General features: G+C 43.1%; 2 protein-coding genes across 3 annotated transcripts in view; both read left to right on the forward strand.

Annotated features, from left to right (window-relative positions):
• Window positions 1–12,132, forward strand: part of BLOC1S4 (biogenesis of lysosomal organelles complex 1 subunit 4) — a 30,499-nt gene extending 18,367 nt beyond the window's left edge. The window contains exon 6 of the transcript XR_008575723.1: window positions 12,024–12,132. The gene's annotated coding sequence lies outside the window, so the exon portion shown is untranslated. The remainder of the gene's footprint in view (window positions 1–12,023) is intronic.
• GLIPR2 (GLI pathogenesis related 2) overlaps window positions 1–20,504 on the forward strand; it is a 28,097-nt gene that overhangs the window by 1,959 nt on the left and 5,634 nt on the right. For both annotated transcript variants that reach the window (XM_054815304.1, XM_054815305.1), the window contains exons 2-3: window positions 12,024–12,132; window positions 15,604–15,707. In XM_054815304.1, coding sequence (XP_054671279.1) covers window positions 12,024–12,132; window positions 15,604–15,707 — 213 coding nt within the window. The remainder of the gene's footprint in view (window positions 1–12,023; window positions 12,133–15,603; window positions 15,708–20,504) is intronic.

The raw sequence follows: 20,504 nt of genomic DNA on the forward strand, positions 1-20,504 counted from the left end.
TGGGCCTCAGCATGGGTGTGTTGAGGTTTTTTCCTTTTTTTAAAGGTCAGCATCCTAGATGAGATCAGAGCTGTCTGCAAACGTGGCTGTAAAGGGCTTCCTGGTATGACACCTAGTCCAGGCGAAGCACCATATAGCTGCCAGGGGGAGGTTTTGGCCCCGTGTCTTAGAAGCTGCGTAGGTTTTCAAGTGGATTGGGATTTAGTAAATAACCTTACAACAATTTAAATAACTGTAGTCGCTCAGAAGTGTCAAGTTCAGCACTTCTTTGCTAATAGCATAAAAAGTACAAATACCAGACAAGTCTAGTGGCTGGACGTTACACTAGCAAAGCTAATTGGGCAAAAGCAGTAGAGATATTCCACTGCGCACCTCCTAATCCCAAAATTATTAAAATCTGCTCTTCTTTTAATATATGCACAGTCTCTGTTTCCAAATTGCTAATACAGTCATAGGGCAATTACTGTCGTCTTTGTTATTTTCTGCACATTTATTAAGTTGTTCCACACTTAGGAGCAACAACAGAGCAGAAACTCCTTTTGCGAAGGCTTGGGCAATCTTTGCATCCCTAAGTAGTTATACAAATAGAGCTTGAGATCTAAGTACATGTTAAAAATATTTTGTCACTTGTGTCATGCTTTTCAAATCAATGGTAAGCTGGGTCCAGGTTACTGTCTTTGAGCTGTGTTTGGTATTTTTAGATGAATCATAAAACTGAGATTCTGTCCTGACAATTGGTTTATTGACTAAATCCCATCTGCCCTTTCCAGTGCACTGAAGTCTTTAAATTCCTGTCTGAGATCATTCAGTGTGGTTTGCCTCTGAATGGGCCAGAGCAGCTATTTTACAGAGTACTGCTTCCTCTGTGTTTTACGAAAATACCTTATGTTCCTACTGTAGTACTCTTGAGGACACAATGCGGGCAGGTTTCTCTATACTAGGATGTACGGAAATGTAACATCTTGGGATCTGACCTCCAACCAGGGTGCTCATTTCTCTCCTGGGTCAGAAAGACTAAGGTGGAGTTTACCTGCAGGTATAAATTTAAGGGTGCTCTAATTCACATAAAGGGAGGCCACTATTTTAGAACAAATGTCTTCAATTTCTTTAACTTTTTATCTTCGGTAAATCTATCTTGAGGCCTAAGTATCCCCAGGCAAAGAAATCCTGCTGTTGAAAATCTCAGTTCTTTGATAAAAGCTCCCCAATAATGTGTTGTTACTAGCTGTTGGATTATATTTGAAGCAATGTTCTTTGCAAGTATCAGAGCTGGAGCCTTAGCATGGGTTTTGCTTCATTGCACAGAGCTGAGTGTCGGAAGCATCGGTACCTCTGACTCAGCTTTCTTCCTTGGAAGCTGCAGGCTGCTAAAACCAAATTCATACGAAACTCCCTCATCAGGTTTAGAAAAACACCTCCCGTGGCCATAACTCCTGCAAATGCTTAAGCCAAACATGGGGACCCCCTCTGCCCTCTCCCTGGTCTTCTCTTTTTGGACAGCATTAGGATTAGCGGGTGGTGCAGTCTCCCCTCCCCGCAGATCCCGGAGAGCCCGAACCGAAAAGACTGGGGTATTTTTTGCAGGAAATGAGGCGACGGTGAGCTGGCTGCTCTTTGTCACCCTGCAGCTGAGAGGGCCGTGTCGGCAGGGCTCTGACCCCCCTGCAGCTGCGCGGGGTCGGAGGCCGGGGTCCTGCGGGCAGCCCTCACCCAAGAGGGGATATCCGTGCCAGCAGCTGCGGGACACGCTCGGGGAAGCAGCTGGCTGCCAGCTCCACTCCTCCGCTCTGGAGCACGGCGGGTTCTGCTGCGCGGTGGGAGTCTCCGAAAAGGCTGGGATGGTGGCAGAAAAAAGGCTGCTAAAAGTCTCATTTCTTCCGCTTCCCCCTCCGGCCCTGCCTGGCGGGGGAAGGGAGCTCGCCCCGCTCACTCCCTAAAAACCAGGCGAAGGTGAGGGCAGGGGAATCGCCCTGTTTCTTCTGGCTAATGGGTGCAGATGCTATGAGACAAAGACAAGGATGGGCTCAGTAAATACTGGCCATCTTTTTACAGAGTTTGGTTTTATTTTTATTTTCTTTTTTTTTCCCCTTCTGCAAATGTGGGTGGGACTCCAGAGAACGGCTGGGAGTTCCCTCTGTGCTGCTTGTTGAGTCAGTACAAAAATAAGGGCCGAGAAAGGCATTTGACGAAAAGAGAGGGCAACCAACCTCGGTGCAGTTCTCCATGCTGTTTTTAATCTTCCTTAGAAACATGTGCTGGTTTTAACTCTTTAAGATGCAGCTTTGGAGCGCAGTAAAAAGGACTCGTGTTTTCTGCGGAGCAAACTACATCTTCAGTTGATCTGAAGTGCAAACGTGTACTCTAGCATCTCGGTAGGAGACAGCCGTAGCAGGTCGTAACAAAAGTACAAGCACACTAGAGAAATGACCTGTTTGCTTTCCGAGAAACGCGATACTCACAAGCTGCCAAAATGACAAGGCGTTTCATGCCGGCTGGTTTTACAGGACCAGTGGGGATAGAGGAAATGAATTGGGCTAAACTGCGAGCAACTGAGCGCTGGCGCTTGGTAACGGCGGGGCATTTGCAGAACCTGTCATAAATACAAGTTAGTGGCTGTTTCTCTTTACGCCAGAACTGAACCAGAGGTGTGGTGGGAAAAGGGCCTTTCAAAAATCAAGTTAGTTCAATCAAAACCCCCATACTTCTCCAGTTTTTGCGTGTAGAAGACACTGATTACTTGGTTCAGGTTCAATAAATGGCAAATAGAGAAAAGTCTGCCAAAAAGAGATCGGGCTTTGACAAACAGTATTCTGGGCCCAATTTTTACCGGTCTGTTGAACCATCAGGATTTCAGTGGGGGAGAGGAGAAGAATGCAGCAGCCATCCTGTGCAACAGTGGTTACTCCTCTTGACTGTTAGGTTAGTAGCCTGAGCTCCTCATGCTCAAGGCAGATAAATACCAAAACAAGTCTGAAGGGCTCACAAAGAATAAGACGGAATGTGATGGTCTGTAGTAACCGAGATGATACCTACCAAGATTTCCCATGCTACAGAGTTGCACATCAAAAACCATCAGCTCTCCTTTCTGAATCCTCCAAGAAATGTTTCTCAAAAAAAAAAAAAAAAAAAAAAAGATTAAGTATGAAGAAAGCTTTTATTACTGGAAACATTCAAACCCTTAGGTTTCTGTCTGTACAGCTGGTAGTGTGTATTTTGCCTGGATTTGAATTTGCCTCAGTTGCTGCTCTATATGCAGGAACAAAAAGTATGAGAAAACAAGTCTCTTGATTTTAACTGCTCTTGTTTATTACATATCTCAACAGGCCAGAAGGCTGTTTCAGATCACTATTTTGGTAGAGGCCGTGCTGTTCTCCAAAAGATTAGCTGGGGCATATCTACATTACGTTTTTACAGGCAGATGTAAGCAAGTTCTGCCCAGTCCTTGAAGGTGTGAGGAGCAGCTCACGCTGGAGAGAGCTGGGCCGGGTGGCCCTGCAGAGGAGGGTGAGGTGAGGCCGGGCGGGTGGCCAGCCGCTCCGGTTCAGAAGTGGCTCCTGTGCAAGCACATATGAGGAGACAGTAGTAGTCTGGAGTGTGGTGGAAGAAGACAATATGGGTCTGTTTAAGGCCACCAAAAAAATTCTTTAATATAATTTAAAGTTGACTGAATTGAGTTACCAGGGCAAATCTTGGCTTTGAACAGAAATTATGTGGGCTTTGCCTGGTCTCAGCTTTAAGCGTGATCGTTGCAGAGCTGCATGAAATGGTAAGTTAACTGTCCTTCTGAAGCTTTGCCATGCCACCATTGTAGGTGTGGTGTTTGGGAGCCATTTCTAACATAGATTGTAAGGGCTGTCCCCGCATACACACCTGTGTGTCACAAAGCTGAAATGCGGCTGCATGTGTTGCTGAAGTCTCTGTGCCCTGTTGTAAATGTAAATACGGGGGGGCAGGGGAACTGTTTTCCATGAGACAGTTCTCATGATAGTTTGTGGTAGGCAGATGTTAAGAAATTACTGAATACATGCTTAATTATACCCTGTGCGTCTGTTTGTCACACTTGTAAATTCTGTGGGCCATGGGTACATGTTGAGCACTTAGTAAGTGGTCCTCAGAAAGCGATTTGGGGTGAACTGTGGTAGAGTATAACCTGTTCTTGAATTTTCCCTTATGAAGGCACATTACTGAAAGAGACCTCTCAGCTTAGAATCACAGAAGGGTTGAGGTGGGATGGGACCTCTGGAGGTCATCTGGTCCAACTCCTCTGCTCAAGCAGCGACACCTAGAGCTGGTTGCCCAGGACCATGTCCAGATGGCTTTTGAATATCTCCAAGGATGGAGACTCCACAACCTCTCTCGGCAACCTGTGCCATTGCTCAGTCACCCTAACAATGAAAAAGTGTTTCCTGATGTTCAGACTTTGATAGCTCCTATAGCTTCTACAGCTCCACTGTATGAGGACTTATGACGGTGAGGAATGTATTTCCCTGAACTGCCCCCACAGCAGGTCACAGGAGGGGGTGTCCATGGCACAATGCTGTAGGTGTGGCACTGGCTTTCTGGAGAGATGCAAAGGGCTTCCCTTTGGAACTGCAGTCCCTGGGTGTAGGCATGTGTGTACATTCCTTGCATATACTGGGGTTTAGGTAGAATTTTACCTTCCAGGAGGTGGTGTCAGGACAATATGCCTATCTGATCCTTTAAATGTGTTATATTCAGACTAGATATAAGGAAGAATTTTTTTATGATGAGGGTGGTGAAACACTGGAACAGATTGCCCAGAGAGGTTGGAGATGCCCCATCACTGGAAACATTCAAGTTCAGGTTGGATGGAGCTCTGAGCAACCTGATCTAGTTGAAGATGTCCCTGCTCATTGCAGGAGGGTTCAACTGGATGACCTTTAAAGGTCCCTTCCAACCCAAACCATTCTATGATTCTATGATTCTATGAAATAAAGACCATGTTTTTCAAAATTTTGAGTTGTGAGAACTGGGATTTAGCCTGTTGAGCAAGGCAATGAGAATGAGATGATGTAATTGATAGTAAATATGGGTAAAGAAAGCTTTGTGTGTCTCCCTGCCTGGTCTGGGCTACTGGATAGGTGAGTTTACACATCAGTGATCAGAAGAAATGTGCATGGTCGTATTTCCATGCCTCAGGAAGGTGCATAAATAAACATATTTGAGCATGGACCCAGCTGGCTTGGATGTCCTTGGCAGAAAAGCAAGGTGAGAGGGTATTGGAGCTAATGAGCTGAAAGCTAGTACAGGTATGGATACCCCAAGCAATGGTAGAACATAAATGGTAGAGGTATAAAATGGCAGGGCATGTACCAGGAGAAGTGAGAGAGTTCTTCTACCTTTCTTCAGTTCTTCTTCACCAAATTCTTCACTTTGCAAAGACTGGGGTTGGCACCAGCTAACAGTGCTATGTAAAATGAACTTGGCACTGGGTACCAACAAGGTTTTCTCTCTTGCTGCCCTTAGAAGCACCACATCCACAGAACACAAGAATATGCAGCATCCAAAATATGAATTAGTGACCAGCAAAAATTATTCAAGTTAGACATGCAAATGACTTAGGGCTTAGAAGAGTTGTTACTTGCTGAAGAGCGTAGTATCATGCTGCTGTCATGCAAACATTGTTGTAGGGTGGAATTGCAACCTAACAGCTGAAGCTCAGATTTGGTAGTAGGGAAGTTCTGATTTCTGGTGTTACTCATTAGTGAACACAATTGCACCTTATTTTCTTCATAAATTACTGTAATTAGAATATGATGTTGGGGAAGGAGGGAGGAAGAGAAGAAATAGAGAAGATTGCTTCACTTTCTCCTCCTGCATGGTGTGGTCAGTTCTAACACATGGAGGTTGCATGGGGGTTTGTATTTTGAAGTGTATGTACCCCAGGAATTGTGTGGCAATTAGATTTAAGAATACAAGGCCTTACTAATGAGAGGGTTGCCTTAGCCTTTTTAAAAGGGTTAACAGCTTACACATTAACCGTCTGCCAAAGTTGTCTGTGTGGATATATGGCATGATTACAATATTTAGTTGTCCTTGATGGCAGAATAGTAATAAAAATAATACCTTTGTCTCTTGTGCAAAGTCAACACTGGCTTCTCTAGATATGATGAGCAGTCAGTTCCAGCCTTATGCAGGATGACCACTCCATGATAGTGACTACTTGTTGACAGACTTGTTGATCTGATTGTTTGGAGGAGAGAGGGGTGCAAGCAAAGGACTTCTCCCCCCTACCCGCACCCTTAATGAAAGTGAGAACTTGCTTCTGTCAGTGCTCAAGACTGCTAATTAGTGTTGCTTTTTTTTTTTTTTAATGCTTATATCACAGAAGGCTCTGCTGTGCAGAGCTGTGCAGTTTCCAGTTTACCAGGTGTTCCTTTTTAATCAGGGCAGTCAATTGCCTAACAGTTTATAAAAGGCCTTAAGTGAGGAAGTAATCAACACTGTCTATTACAGCAAGAATAGGATTTGCAATCAAATAGTGACATGACTAATGTCACTGAAACATTATCACACTGGCAGCTTCATATTCTCAGGCAATACGCCTCAAATGGGGTATGGGCGAAAACAGCGTGTTACGTCATGTGGCACAGGTAATGCAAGGTTCATTAAGTTGCCAGTTTGCTGTAGAGGAAACCCAGCTAATAAAATGAGCGGGGAGTTTGCCCATCAGATTCAATTTCCTCAAACATCTTAGTGCTTGTCTTGAAGCTCACCCCAGTGATAAGCAGGTGTGTAAGAAAAGTTCAGGCAAAACTGAACAGAGAATCTCCTCCCTGAAGAGGGGATCTCCTGAGCTGAAGGGAAAGTTATTTTGAGCAGCCTGATAAACACAAGAAAGTTCCAGGAAACTACTCCCATTCAAACTCGCATCTAATTATAACCCCCAATTCCTTTCATGCCTTGAAGCAATACTTTCTCTTCTAACTTTCAGTAAGGTCATAGGATAATTCAGGTTGGAAGGGAAATAGTCTTACAACAATTATGGTACGTCCCATAAATGCCTATTGTATGGGATGGAGATGTTGCCCCTTTATTGAATTCTTGGTTCAAAGTTGCAAAAGAAGATAAAGAAATCCCCCACAGGATATAATGCTTTCTGAATAAAGCATCATTTTATCTTTCCTTCCCTACAGGATGTATACGTGATTTATTTCTTCTGTATGTTTCCAAGCAATCAGCCAGCTTTGTTAAAGAGTACAGGGGAGTTTAGCACTGACAGAGGTAATTTTTTATGGCTGGAAGTGATTCATGAATTGGAGTGTCAGATCCCGGCTCCCAGATGACATATTTAGGAATAGCATTAAAGGCCAATCTTTGAAGGTGTTACTGTCAAATACATGGTGAAAGAAACACAGAATATTCACTCCTTATGGCACTGCAGAGGCAATCAGTATAAGTCCATCCTGCAGTGTTTGTGTCTTCAAACCAAAGTGCAGAGTCAAAATGCAGTAGAGGCATCACTGCCATCTTTACATTTCTCATAGCAGTTAAATATCCGTCACTTCTCCATTGAAGGAACACTATTCTTAGAGTGTGAAAGATTCAGCTGGGGCTAGTTTCCAGGGTATAAGAAATATGTCATGTCTCTTACTGAGGTCTAGATGAAAATGTGGTCATTAGAAACTGGGATGTCTTTTACTCAAGAATTTTGTTTGTTTCTGATCTGTCAATACACTTCAAGAAGTTTGTTGAAATAGAGGTATCTTCAGTTATCTCAGACAGTAATAAAGGCCTTCTTGATAGAATTACTTTGCAGTTCCCTAAAGCCTCCAATGATTTTTCTTCACAAAGCTGTGGGAATATTAAAAGTTGTATTTGCCGCATTCTCATTCTGCACTCCACTGCTGCTATCAGAGTAGGGTAAAGCAATCCTGCAGAGTCAAGGGAGACTGAAGGGATTTCAGTATTAAAACAGAGTTATACTCAGTGTTTAAATGGCTACCCAGTTACCTTTTCATGTGTTTTTTGTCCACTTTGCATTTGTGTCCTCTCCATGTATTCTGGTACTTGGCTTCTTTCTGCCTGGGTAACGAATGTTCCGCCCGGTGTTCAGGGCAGGAAAGAGCGTGGAAGGAACATGGAGTGTCCTGGGTAACATGAGTCACATTGCCAAGGCTGTTGGTATCAGGTTTTTGCGTTTACCTCTCTCCAAAAGGGTGTGTCCTTTGAAGTATATGTTGTAGCTTTCTTCAGATATGTTGCTCTAGCCACTTCTAACTATTTATTTTGTGGCAAGATTGCAAGGTGCAGTCATTATCTCCAGTTACCTGTAATGCACACATTGGGCGAAGAGTTGAGGCCTATGTCATGGTTCAAAGAGGGGTTGAGACAAACCTAATGGTATGCTTCTGTGTAGGATTCTACATGAGATCCATTTCTTGTTGATTGCATTATGTGTTAATTATCTGAAGGCTAAATAGAAAAAATTAGTACATATGGAAAGCACAAAATTGCCAGTGAAGATTAATCCATGAACAATAGGACAGAGAGCACTGAGAAGACAATGATACTTCTAGAAATTGATATTGTGCTCTTTTGTGAATCACTGGAGTGGATACTTAGTCATAAAAAATTATGCCTTTTTTGCTAGTCAAATGTATGCCTGGTATAATGCTGTGCGTCCTGAGTGGTGACATAATTGCTGCCCATAGCATTTCTGTTGTGTAGGTATTGGGTGGACAGGTTTCATGTTGATTTTTTGTGGAATATTTTACTGTTACTCTTTCCGCAAATCATCTTGCAGCTCTGCCAGACCAGTAGAGTAGGTCCAGTTGAAGGCTGCAAAGACAATGCAGAGCAGCTAGTATTGTGGAAGACATTGATGTCCAAACTAAGGGAAGAACAGAGCAGGAGAAGACAAGGTTCAAAGAAGAGGCAGGGAGGATTCAGGCATGAAGATCTCTTCACTTGAGAAAAACTGAATAGATTGGCACTATTTAGAGACAGTTGGAGGATGGAGAAATAGAATACTCGGAGAAACAAATCTGATGGGAAAAGGCAAGCCAGATGCCTCTGCTTACTTTTCCATGGTCACACAAAGTTGATCAATGAAACTGAAAGTCCAAAAACATAACAACTGTAAGGTGTGCTCTGTACCACATCATAGCCTGGAAATTTGTCGTCATGTGCTGTCATTATCTTAACCAATGTTCCAGAAGAATCCAAAATAGAGGGAAATAATTGAATAATGAGAAGCAAGCAACTGTATCTAATACCTTCAGTTGTTTTACTTATTAAGCTGTGTAATGATTCATGACCAAACCTAACTTCCTGGCAGTAGGAAATAATTTTTTCTAGCAGCTTAAGCAGCCTACATGAAGGGAAAAAAGTACGTCTCCAAAGCTGTTTGAGAAACTGTTCCCATTTGGGCGGGAGCCTGAAAACTCCCGTTAACTCTCACTTTTAATGTCTGGCTTCTCAGTGTATGGAACATTGGTAAAATGGAAAAACTTAACATGTCTTCCAAAACAAATGTGAAATACATTTGGCAGTTGGGCGTCCCTCTCCACACATCAGCATGCAGGGGAGAAGCTGTGCAGAGGGAGGCGGTGAGCACATGAGCTTGAGTCATGGTAGATAAGTGTTTCTATAGCAGCCACCTCGGAGGGAAGGGGAAGATGGAGGTTCTCTAGGGACAGCATAGTGGTGCCTGCCGTAGCTAGAAGAAACTCAGTTTTGTCCGTATCTCGTTGGTCTTTTTAAGTCAAAATGCCAGTACAGAACCGGATTGTGGAATACTTCTGTTAGTGGATGGACTGACAATTGACAAAGCCTGTATTTCAGTCAACTTCATTTTTTTTTAAGAATTTGAATTTGTTATTGAGAGAAAATAATCTGAATAGAAACTCTCACACTTGCAGGTCAACTTCTCTATCTACTATTTAATGCTGAGCGGATGAGATATTAAGTCTAGGTGATAACAGCCACAAGCTTTAAGAGGGTTTTGTGCAGAAAAATGCAGCCTGGAGTATGTGATGCAACTTCCAAAGCCAGGTATTTCAACTTCTTTGATTTGCAGGCTGTCTTAAAATTTGCCTGTCGGAAGCGTGGACCCCTGCATCAGTGAAGTTAAGTGAACTGGCCGTAGGCTTGCTTTCCTCAGTAACCTATGACAGATGCCTTAGAAACAGGCCATGACCCCGCATGATGCAGCAGATGAGAGGTTTAGGACTCACAGTGAGCTGTGAGCAATGGTAACAAGAGTGATGGGACAGGTTTGTTAGCAAGAGGCTGTGTGGGTGCTTAAACACCACAGTGGAGGTGCCCATTTTGTTTGATGATATGCAACTTGTGACACACAAAACTGAAGGAAAACCTAAGAGGAGGAAGGTGGTGGGCAGATCTCATCTCACTCACAGGATTCCTGTTGCTGAATTCTTAGCCGTTTTATGCCAACAATTTTATACCAAAAAAATGTAGCCTGAAAGCATGTTGATGGAGAATATATTAGATATATCTCCACAATGACAATTTGGTCTGGAAAAGGTCAACCCAGCTGCGTCTGTGTTCAAAAAGTTTAAGGTACTGCATGAAACATTAATGGCTTTCTATGCGCATTAGATATTGAGATTATCTTAGGCTGTTGTATTATCCTAAAGCTGTTGGGGAAACTGGAGAGAACTCTGAGAATAGCTGAAAGCGTGAGCATGGGTTGGGTGATCATCATTTCTCCCACCCAAAAAGTTACGAGAGCAGTATGCACAAACTAACAGCTCTACTGTGGGAAAATGCATCAATACAAATAGCAGAACAGTGTACATGCTAATAAAGGAGAGAATGCTTGATTATAGTTGCTAGGATTGAGTAGTGAGAGGAAGTTGAGAAATCTAAAGTTAGTAACAGGAAACACTTTCTAGTCCTGAGATCTGTTTGGGCTTCAAAAGTGTCTTACAAGGAAAATGAGTGTAATAGTGCTAATTAGGATATTCAGAAATGAAGCTGATGAATCATTAAGAAATGTAGAAACCTGTGTCATAGTAAAAGCCGAGTAAATACTCAAAGATATATTGGCCTGTTCTGAAACTTCAGCAATATAGAGAGAGTGAAAACTGTCTTTCTGTTTTGAAGATGCTATTCATACCTCTCTAACTTCCCAATACCCTGTTTCAGGTTCCAAATTTCTCTTAAAGCAGCAAATTCCACAGGGTGACCGAGGACAGAAATTTTTTTCCCTCTCAATCTTGGGAAAAATCAACAAAGTCATAAAAGGAGGTAACATGAAATTGCTGTCAAAGTGAATTGCACTGTGACTTGTTGCTTGTCCTCTGCCTTGCACTGCAGAAAGTCCCAAGTTTATCAGGGTGCAAACAGGAGCTCTTTTAAAGCTTTGTAGTAACTTTGGAATTCAGATAGTTATCGAATACACTCTAGCACAGGGGGGAAAAAAGTCATCCCCAGCAGTCATTTCTTTCCTTACCACTTGCTATTTGTGAACAATTATTTGTCTTGAGCCAAATAAAGGTGCATTTTGAGATTTCTATGAATTTGTACTGTATAATGAACAAAAGAAAGGTGTATGTTTCAAAGTATTTGCATAGTTCTACACATTTTAGTATCTCTCTTTTCTTTAGGTGGTGTCTTGACTAATACAGTAAATTCTTGCATGCAGTAACAGTAATTTGCATTTTTAGAGCATCTCCTCAAAGGACATATTTGTCATTTACTCTGAGACTTCTTTGCAATAGTGATGCAGTGAGCTGAAATCTTAAAATGAACATCAGTCAAACAAACCTTAAATCACCTTCCTGTTGAGGAAAGGAATAAGGTTCACATTTTTCTTCAACCTGTAGTATCATCCCACTGGGAGTGTCTCTTAGAGTTAGTTCCTGGATGGAAGGCATTAACAGTTGATTTCATCCTACTCCGAGGTAATGAGGGTTGGATGCTGCTGTTCTTCAGGCTAGCCTGGACCACCATCTTAGCCACAGGGTATGCTTTTTCCATCTTCACTGATGTCTGTATTTGACAGACCTTTCCAATTTTTTTTGATGTGATTTCAGCTTCCAAACAATTTGCTGAAGAAGTCTTGAAAGCACACAATGACTACAGGAAGAAACACGGAGTGCCCCCATTAAAACTCTGCAAGAAGTTAAACAGAGGAGCCCAACAGTGAGTTCAGTCCTTTCTTTTCTCTAATGAGATTTGTGACAGTTTTATCTATCAGGTTTGATTGTGCATACTGCAAAAATATTTGCCTTTTGATGTGCTGATATTCACCGAAGACTTACTGGGTGGAAAGTGAGGAACTCTACTCTTTCTGTCTCCCTACCCAACTCTTTTCATCCCTTCTTTCTCTATCACGTAGCACGAGCTGGTCACATGGGCACTTCTGTGGTCACAACTGTATAAATCTTTCTTGCACCCTTTTCCAGACATGGGCTGCATCTGTCTACACCGGTGTGTCTCCTCTGAAGAGAGTAGTTGCCTAAAACATGCTTCTCCACCACCTCTGTCAGATAATGGATCGTCATCGGCAGGAGAATATCCACTGCTGCTGAAATAGTGGCAAAAATAACCTTTTTCATGGTAGGAAGTGATGACTGGTCTAAGATCAGTGGAATCAGGGGGAAGTAATTTCAGATAAAATCGTCTATCTCCCTGCCCCAAAAAGCAAAATCAGTATACGTTGTTCTCTAGTCTGTCGGGAGGGACACATCTTAGCTCTTCGCCAATGTTGAAGACTGCACAACTTCTTGTCAGTCTAATGTACAGTGGATCCACCTTTCTGCTGTCTGATTTAAGCCTGCCTTACAGAAATTTGAGCCCATTACTGCTTGTCCTCTTTGCTGCAGACATGACTACTAGATTATTTCCTTTCCCTTTACAACAACCTTTTTCAAAGTAGATTTGAAAGTCTTCCATTTTTTCAGGGTAATCCTCACAGTAAAGAGGAGATACCTGAAGGAGTAAATGCTGATTAAACTGTTCAGAAAATAAATGTCTTTCCATAATAGCTAAATAGTGGCCAGTTTGACCCCTGCAGGCATGAGATCTCATCTCCCATTAGGCTTTCTACTGTAATAGTGCAGACTTCTCCGCACCAGCTGGCTGGGAGCTGGAGAGGCTGTAGCCTTTCCAGAACCTGAATGACTGTCCCAGCGTGGTGCCGCGCTGTCACACAGATGCACCAGCTCCCGCACTCCTAGACCAGGAGTTGTGCTGTACAATGTACAATGCACCATGTACATGGTTTGTGGAGATGCCCTCTGGCAGCAAGAAAAATCTGATTCTGTCTTTATTTTTTCACAGTTTTTTTCTTGAGACACCACGATAACTGGATACACTATTTCTAAGAGATGGAATGTTAGTGACTCCTCCACATACCTTTGTAATCTGCTGGGGTTTTCCTTCTGTTCTTCAAAGGGTTGTTTTGTTTCTGTTTTACATGATGCCTCGCAATGAAGAAGACATTTCATTGACTTGTCAATAACACTTGTTGTCTCTCCAAAATGCTACAGATGGTTTGAACAAGTCAACTTGTATGAATAGTTCAGATTATTCTGTCAAATATGCATTGCTCCACATTTATCTCTAAGTGCGCTATTGCCCTTGCTGGGTATTTTTAGGTCCTTCTGAAATTCCTCACAGTCCACTCTGGTCTCAGCTGACTTTCCCCACTGTGATGAATAACAATAGGAAACCTTTGGTTGCGGTCTGCGACTTAACTTGCAAGAATTAAAAGACACATGTTCACACTGGTGAAACTGGTTGATAGCAAGCAGCAGAAATGGTTTAATCTGAATAAAAGACATGAAATATAAGAAATCTCATATTTGTCAGGACAGATTTTGCTTAATCTTAAATCCAAAGAAGAGCTTCACCTTTTCTTTAGGTATAACTGATATCTTTGTTGGTATATATTTGCTGTATCTCTGGGTGCTTTTCGGTGCTTCTCCATCTGTGTTGAAAATGGTCTGTTTCCTGCTATTTTCAGTTCCAATAATTGCGACAGGTTAGATGAAGTGACTATTGGATCCCTGCTTTAGCATGAGATGAGTCACCCTCAGCAGGTGTCTGTTTATCTCTGACTGTAGTGAAGCATAGGGTGATGATCTCAGATGCAAATCTCATGCTTTCAACTGCCTGAGCTAGAGCGAATTAATCACCCTTTGTCTCAAATCCTTGGCAACTTCGTTCGTGTGCAGCGTGTACTTTGTTGCAGTCTTGCCTTTTGCTTGGGTTGTGGGAATCCTTGAAGAGAAAAATTACAGGACCGTAGTGTTACAGGGCATGAAGGAGCATCTAGAGATCCTCTAGTTCAGGATCCAGCAGGCTGGAAACTGACAAGTTTTCATTATTTCTAAATTAATGGACTTAGCTAAATACTTTTTTTGTTTGTACCTTTTGGTGGTAGGATTAGAACAGAAGGAAATGAGAACCTAATGACTGAAGTACTAGATTGGGCCAAAATATTCAGCTGGACAAATTTCCTGTCTCTGGCAGATGCCTGTAATTCATGATTAGGGAAGGAGTAGCAGAACAAAACAAATGTGGTGATCCTTACCCCATTATCTTCTCCAGGAAATCACAGATTTCTCCTGGAAATTACGGTTTTCCTAAGCAGTAGGTTGCACCCCTATTTTTTTGTTGCTGTTGTTTAATAAGTCCTGAAGATTGCCCCCCACACACTGTAAATTTGTCTAGCTCATTTTCAAACCCACATGTGCGTTGGTGTCTGCATTGTCCTGTGGCGATGCGCTCTGCTGCACAGTGTGGAAAAAGTGCTTTGTCTTACTTGACTTTTAAATCTACAACCTGATAATTCTGTGTGTTGCCTCCTATTTCTTGTGCCATGAGAAATAACAAGTGGTCTTTCCAATTTCACTGTCTCTGTACTGAAGCCTTTCCAATGTTGAATAAAGAGAATAATTGTTTTACACATGATGTTCTTCTTAACCCTATTGTCATAAGACAATAAAACACATCCCACGCCCTCACACATGTCAACTTCTATAGAAACAGTGCTTATCCCTGTCTTGGTGTACACAGTTGTTGCCTCAGATACTCCATGTGGTCCCCTTCTCTTCCGTACTGCTGCCTGGCACATTGCTCTTGTTTTGCATTTGACTTTTTTTCATTGTAAAAGTAGGGGTTTTTTACACTTGCTTTGACTGAATCCTCACTTTGGTCTTTTTTTTTTTTCATCTCACTGAGAACATTTAAGTTACTCCCGTGAAGGGCCTAGGAATGTCAGGAGGTGACACCTGTAGCAATTGCTGCAGGTACTTCCCTTTCCACCAGCAGCTGCAGCTAAGGATGGTCGGTGGATTTCCAGGTGCTGGGCAGAACATGGTGGTGGGAGATCTGCCCTTTGCTTTCTTCTAGGCCCTTCAGAACAGTGACACAGGTGCTCACGAAAGGCAAGGAAGATGTCCTCTAGGCCTTCCCTTTGCCTAACTGCTAGACCTATGTAAACTTAAAGCATCCTGGCTTCAGGGCTTTGCAGCTGAGTAACTTGGCCTAAATCATTATCTTCCAGCAAAATTCCTTGCTTGCATCTCCTCCTCTTCCTCCTGTTCCTCCTCTTCTCTGCTCACTGTGGCTGTAGCCCGTGACTCAATGTGTGGATTCCTTTGCTAGGTATGCAGAAGAACTGGCTACCACGAGGGTCCTCAAACACAGCTCTGAGTCTGCTAACGGAAAATGTGGAGAAAACCTAGCATGGGCATCCTATGATCAACCAGGTAAGCTTTCTTCTCTTGCTGTCTCACAGACACTGGATAAATGGCTTGTCTCGTGTATTTTGGGCTCAGAGCATCTGGTTGCAAGAGTACTGGTTCCTCCACTTTGAAAATGTGTCCTTCACAGCCCAGCTCAGCCCAAGCTCCATGGGGACAGGGTGGTGATACGCAGTCACTTATGTGTACTGAGACCAAGGAGCACATGTAGGCATGGAGAGGGTAAGGGACTGTGGTAGTGTGCTATGTCCCTGTGGAGGTAGGACTTGGCAGCTAGGCTGCTCCATATGTCCCTGCGGTGGAGCTGTCTTGAGTGCTACTTGTATGTCCATGGGAGGAGAGAAAGAAGCCGTCAATGCCCCGTACTTCACCTTTATCCTTAGATTGTCCCAGCCTAAGAGAGGGCTGACCACAAGCCAGCTGTGGTGAGGAAGGTGGAAAAATGCCCATTGCATGCTACACAGCAGTTCCTGTTTGTGGAGGAAAAACAGGAGGGCAGACACCAAAGTGACAGAGGGTAGTGTTTTAGATATCTAGTCTCTTCTGCTCTGTCAGCAAACAGGCTTTGAACCTTTTTCCATGCCTTCATTTTTGAAATGCTCCATATATTTTCTGATCATAAATGTAACACGTAACTGGCAGCCTTCGGTTTGAATGTCCAAGGAGCTGAATTTTGGCCAGGCTGACAGCCAGCGGTGAGCCCTCAGTCGGAGCGATGTTCAGCAGGCTCTTCTCTCCTGCCTCCTGCAGCAGGCAGGGCTCATGCCTTAGCCTGCTGAGACAGCAGGTGGGATGTATTAAAAGTCACCATTTGCTTGCTTTATTCCCATCTACCCCTGGAATTTCCAGCACAGCCTGGGGGAGGAGAGAAGCTCATTTCTGCAGGCTGAAGGCCCTGCTTGAAGGACCTGGAAATTTTAGTAAGTGAGTTTTAGACTCAGGGACACTGCTCGGTTCCTCTGCAAGTGCCAACTCTAGTCCCTAATGGGCACTTTTTCATGTTGAAAAAGAAACCCGGGGTGGAAAAATACAATTTGATCTACTCATATTTGGCATTCTGTCCATTGCAAGAGTCTGAGGCAAGGGTTCAGAGCAGCATGGGAAAACACAGATGTACGGCAAAGTTTGCATAGCGGCTATGACTCACTGACTGAGCTTACTTCTTTCTTCTTGTTTGTGCTAATGGCCTGTGCTCCTTCCCCCAAGGTTAAAGTCACAAAATTCCCATTTAGAGAGCTGGAAACAAAACATACAAATCCTTCCATGAATTTTACAATGCCTGTTTGTTCTGGATCCCGTTTGTTTTCTTCAATGCACTGTTTCCAGATATAACTTGCCAGTTTTGAACAACTTTGTTGCTATTTTTTTATCCACAGGATTGCATGTCTTGCTGAGAAAATTAAGCTACATCCTCTTTTGTTCTGTAAAACACTCCTACATTTCCTATGTAGCAAGATCATTCAAGGTACCAGAATGAGAAAACTAGTTCTTCAAAGAAAGTTATTCTCTCATCTGGGCTTAATCTTCATCTCTGTGGAGTTGGTTCATTCTTCTCCTTTTTCTCATATAGTTCCCTTTGGATAGTTAATTTGAACCCTGCTCAATGAGGCTGAAATTTGTATTAAGGCATCCATTCAAGGGCTTAACAAAGGCAGGCAGTGTCTTCCGGTTTCTTTCCCAGATAAAGCAAAACTCAATAAACCTCCAGCATACTCTGTATTCTCTCTAAAAAAGTGATGCTATTGTTTAGTTTGGCTCTTACTGAGTTCTGTAATAATGCCAGGAGAGGTATTTCTTGTTTCAGAGAAGATTTAAGTTTTCAACTAGAAGAGCCTTCTAGTTTGACCCCTCTCCTGGTACAAGAATACCTAGAATTGTATTCAGGATTTTAGAGTTGCATAGCCTAAAGCTATCACTGGAAATATGTTTATCCCTGTAATCCAAGAAATACTTGACAGCTGTTTCCTCCCTCCGGTCCTGCAGGAACTGCTCTGTGGCAGACTTCTCTTTGTCTGTGTTCAAATAAGTGAGCTGTCATCTGCCACTAATGCGAGAGACCGCAGCCTGCCTTGGCAGCTGTAGTATGTCAGGCTTCTCAGGATGCCTCATCTCATTTCTCATGTGTCGGGGGGCTGAAGGCAAGCACTGGATGACTACATTCTGGTTGGGACGGCTGGTGTGGTCATGAAGAACGTGCCGTGTTGCCTGTGAAAACACGACAGCTTGTGAACTCTAGAGAGTTCGTAAGAGAAATTCACTGTATGTTATCACCCAAATGCGTTATGGGAGGAACCTGGGTCTGCCTGCAGATCGGGACTAGTGGGCAGAGGGACACAGAGACCCTCTGCCCCAGCTCTGGAGGAGCATGCTCTGACTGAGAGCCTGCCTTGATGCATCTCTTGCTGTCTAACACCAGGCTCACACAGTACTGTTAAATAAAATAAAGTAAAATAAATAAGGACCTGCATGAGGAAGGCTGGGAGTAGAGGATTACTTCCTAAAACCATTAGTATGACTTCAGTCTAGGTAGATATTTTATTTCTGAGGCAAATTTAAATCTACCTCTACCTTCTTTCCCCTCAGACTGGTGGAAGGAAGGTTGTGATAACAAAAGCTAGAAAAACTTCTGAGGAAAATTCTGAGGCTTGGGGTACCTAGTTTTTAAGTAGATCGCCATGGTGGTGCCCATCCTCGCACAGAAATATGTCCTGTGGGATTTTATTAGAATGTTTTTAGCAACTTACTCAGTGGGATTACATGAAGATTTAAGGATTCTTTAGTATGAGGAGAAACAATAAGGCTGGGCCCAGAGAAATTAAATGTTAGTGGGAGCAGAATACAGTAGTAGGGCTGCATAGCTTTGTGCCCCTAGTAGTGAGGCTGAAAGTGTATTCCCAGCCTTGCGTGCACAAACACACATGTACAGCATGTACATGTGTCTATATGCAGGTGGCCACACAGATCAGCACAGACAGATGCAGTTAGCATTCACATAAACAGCATCAGTGCCCTCATCCTATTCCCCTTTCAGGCTGATCACAATGAAGTCTGTTATTGTTATTTTATATATATATTGTTATTATATATATAAATAAAATAATATGTACATATAAAATACATTTTTCCAGTAATGTATTCATATATATGTAAAAATGTATATTTTTATAATTTCAAATAATATATATAATATAGATATTTCAGAAATGGAAGTAAAATTCTAGTGTGGATCAGACCCTCAGCCCGCCCAGTAGCTGCCCCTGTATGCCAGTCTCCCAGCTGCTGGCACCTGGATGTACAAACCCCTGAGGCTGCACTGCCACTCCAGTTGCTCGTATGGCGTGAGATACAGCGCATCTCGCGCGCGCGCACACACAGTTCCCCGGCTGTCGGCCAGGACCACCCTTGTCCCTGCGGTGGCCATGAGACAACAGGACTAGTGATGAGATGCAGGGCATGGCCAGGCAAAGAGTACTGACACCTGTTTACATGCAAGAGGCCCCTTTCTATCTCTCTACCCTTCAGAGACTGGTATCAGCAGAAGAACTTTACACCAGGACTGTTAGTTCCGTGTATGGACTGACGTCATACGGTCGATCCTCTGACCGTATGAGGCAGCTTAAGGCACAGTCGGTGTGGCCACGTTACTAGCTTGTAGCTTAGGTAAATAAAATAAAATCACTGTGCTGATTCTGGACCTAGTCTTGGGCAGAACTATATATAAGGATTAGGTACTAATTCAAGGATTGTTTTACCACGTTTTTGTGCGATGTAGATATGTCCAGAGAGTCACGGTACTGATGAAACTCATTAGAGCAAGATTCAGCCTGTTCCGAAATGAACATGTAGTAAGTCTAACCAAGCAGGTCATCAGTCAGCTATTGCTAGGAGAAGGGTGGAGTCAAACTGTGTTTCCATAGAGAAAGTGTTGAAACTATGAATGTGGTTTACAGCAATGGAAACAGGAAGAATATTTTTAAAAAAATAGCGGTCTAGTAATTGGTTCTGCAAGGGGAGCCACAGAAGAGAAGTTGCAGTGCTGACTGTAGGACAGATGTGCATGCTTGTTGATAGAAGTAAACTTCAATCATTTCTGTTATAATCAGAAATGAGGAGTGGGAGTGAAATTTCTTTTCTTTCCTTCTGATTGAACTGCCTTTTGAACAATAACCAACCCCTGCTTTGGGGGGAGTGGGAACTGTTTTCAGTGAAACATTCAAATGCAGGGGAAACAGACACTAAATATAACTGAATCACTTATTCCTGAACAATTTGAAATGGAAATACTGTGGTCAGTTCTCTGAACCAGCAAGTCTCAGCATGCAAGTTGCTGCTAAAGCAGGTAGGCTCAGTGCTCTGCTGACCCCTCCGCTGTTCTCTCTCGGCTCATTTTCTGTAGGCCCTGGGAAGCCCAGGGGTCAGTGGGCTCAGACAAGAATTTTCCCTTAGTCCCTTGGATATCAGCTGTCACTCTGAACACTGGTTTGGCTTGTGTCCCACCACTGCATTGTTTACTGCTCCCCAAGGGGCAAAGAATCAGAAGAAAAGTATTTCAGAGGAAAGAGAGCGTGTTTAATCACTAGGTACCTACCTGCCTTCTCCCATGGTAATAACTTCCACGTAGGAACCCCCTCATCTCCTGCAGCATATGACAGATAAAATTCATTCCCTTTACTTCCAGGACACTTCTTTAATACAATTTGAAGACAGCTTCTGTCAGAAGTTGCCTAGTCCTTTGGTCACCTTCTCTTTTGCCAGGAACAAGTCTTTAATTTCTTGCAGCTGATGATGCAATGACTCTTACAA

Source organism: Grus americana, chromosome 2, assembly GCF_028858705.1.
Source record: "Grus americana isolate bGruAme1 chromosome 2, bGruAme1.mat, whole genome shotgun sequence".
Lineage (NCBI taxonomy): Eukaryota > Metazoa > Chordata > Aves > Gruiformes > Gruidae > Grus > Grus americana.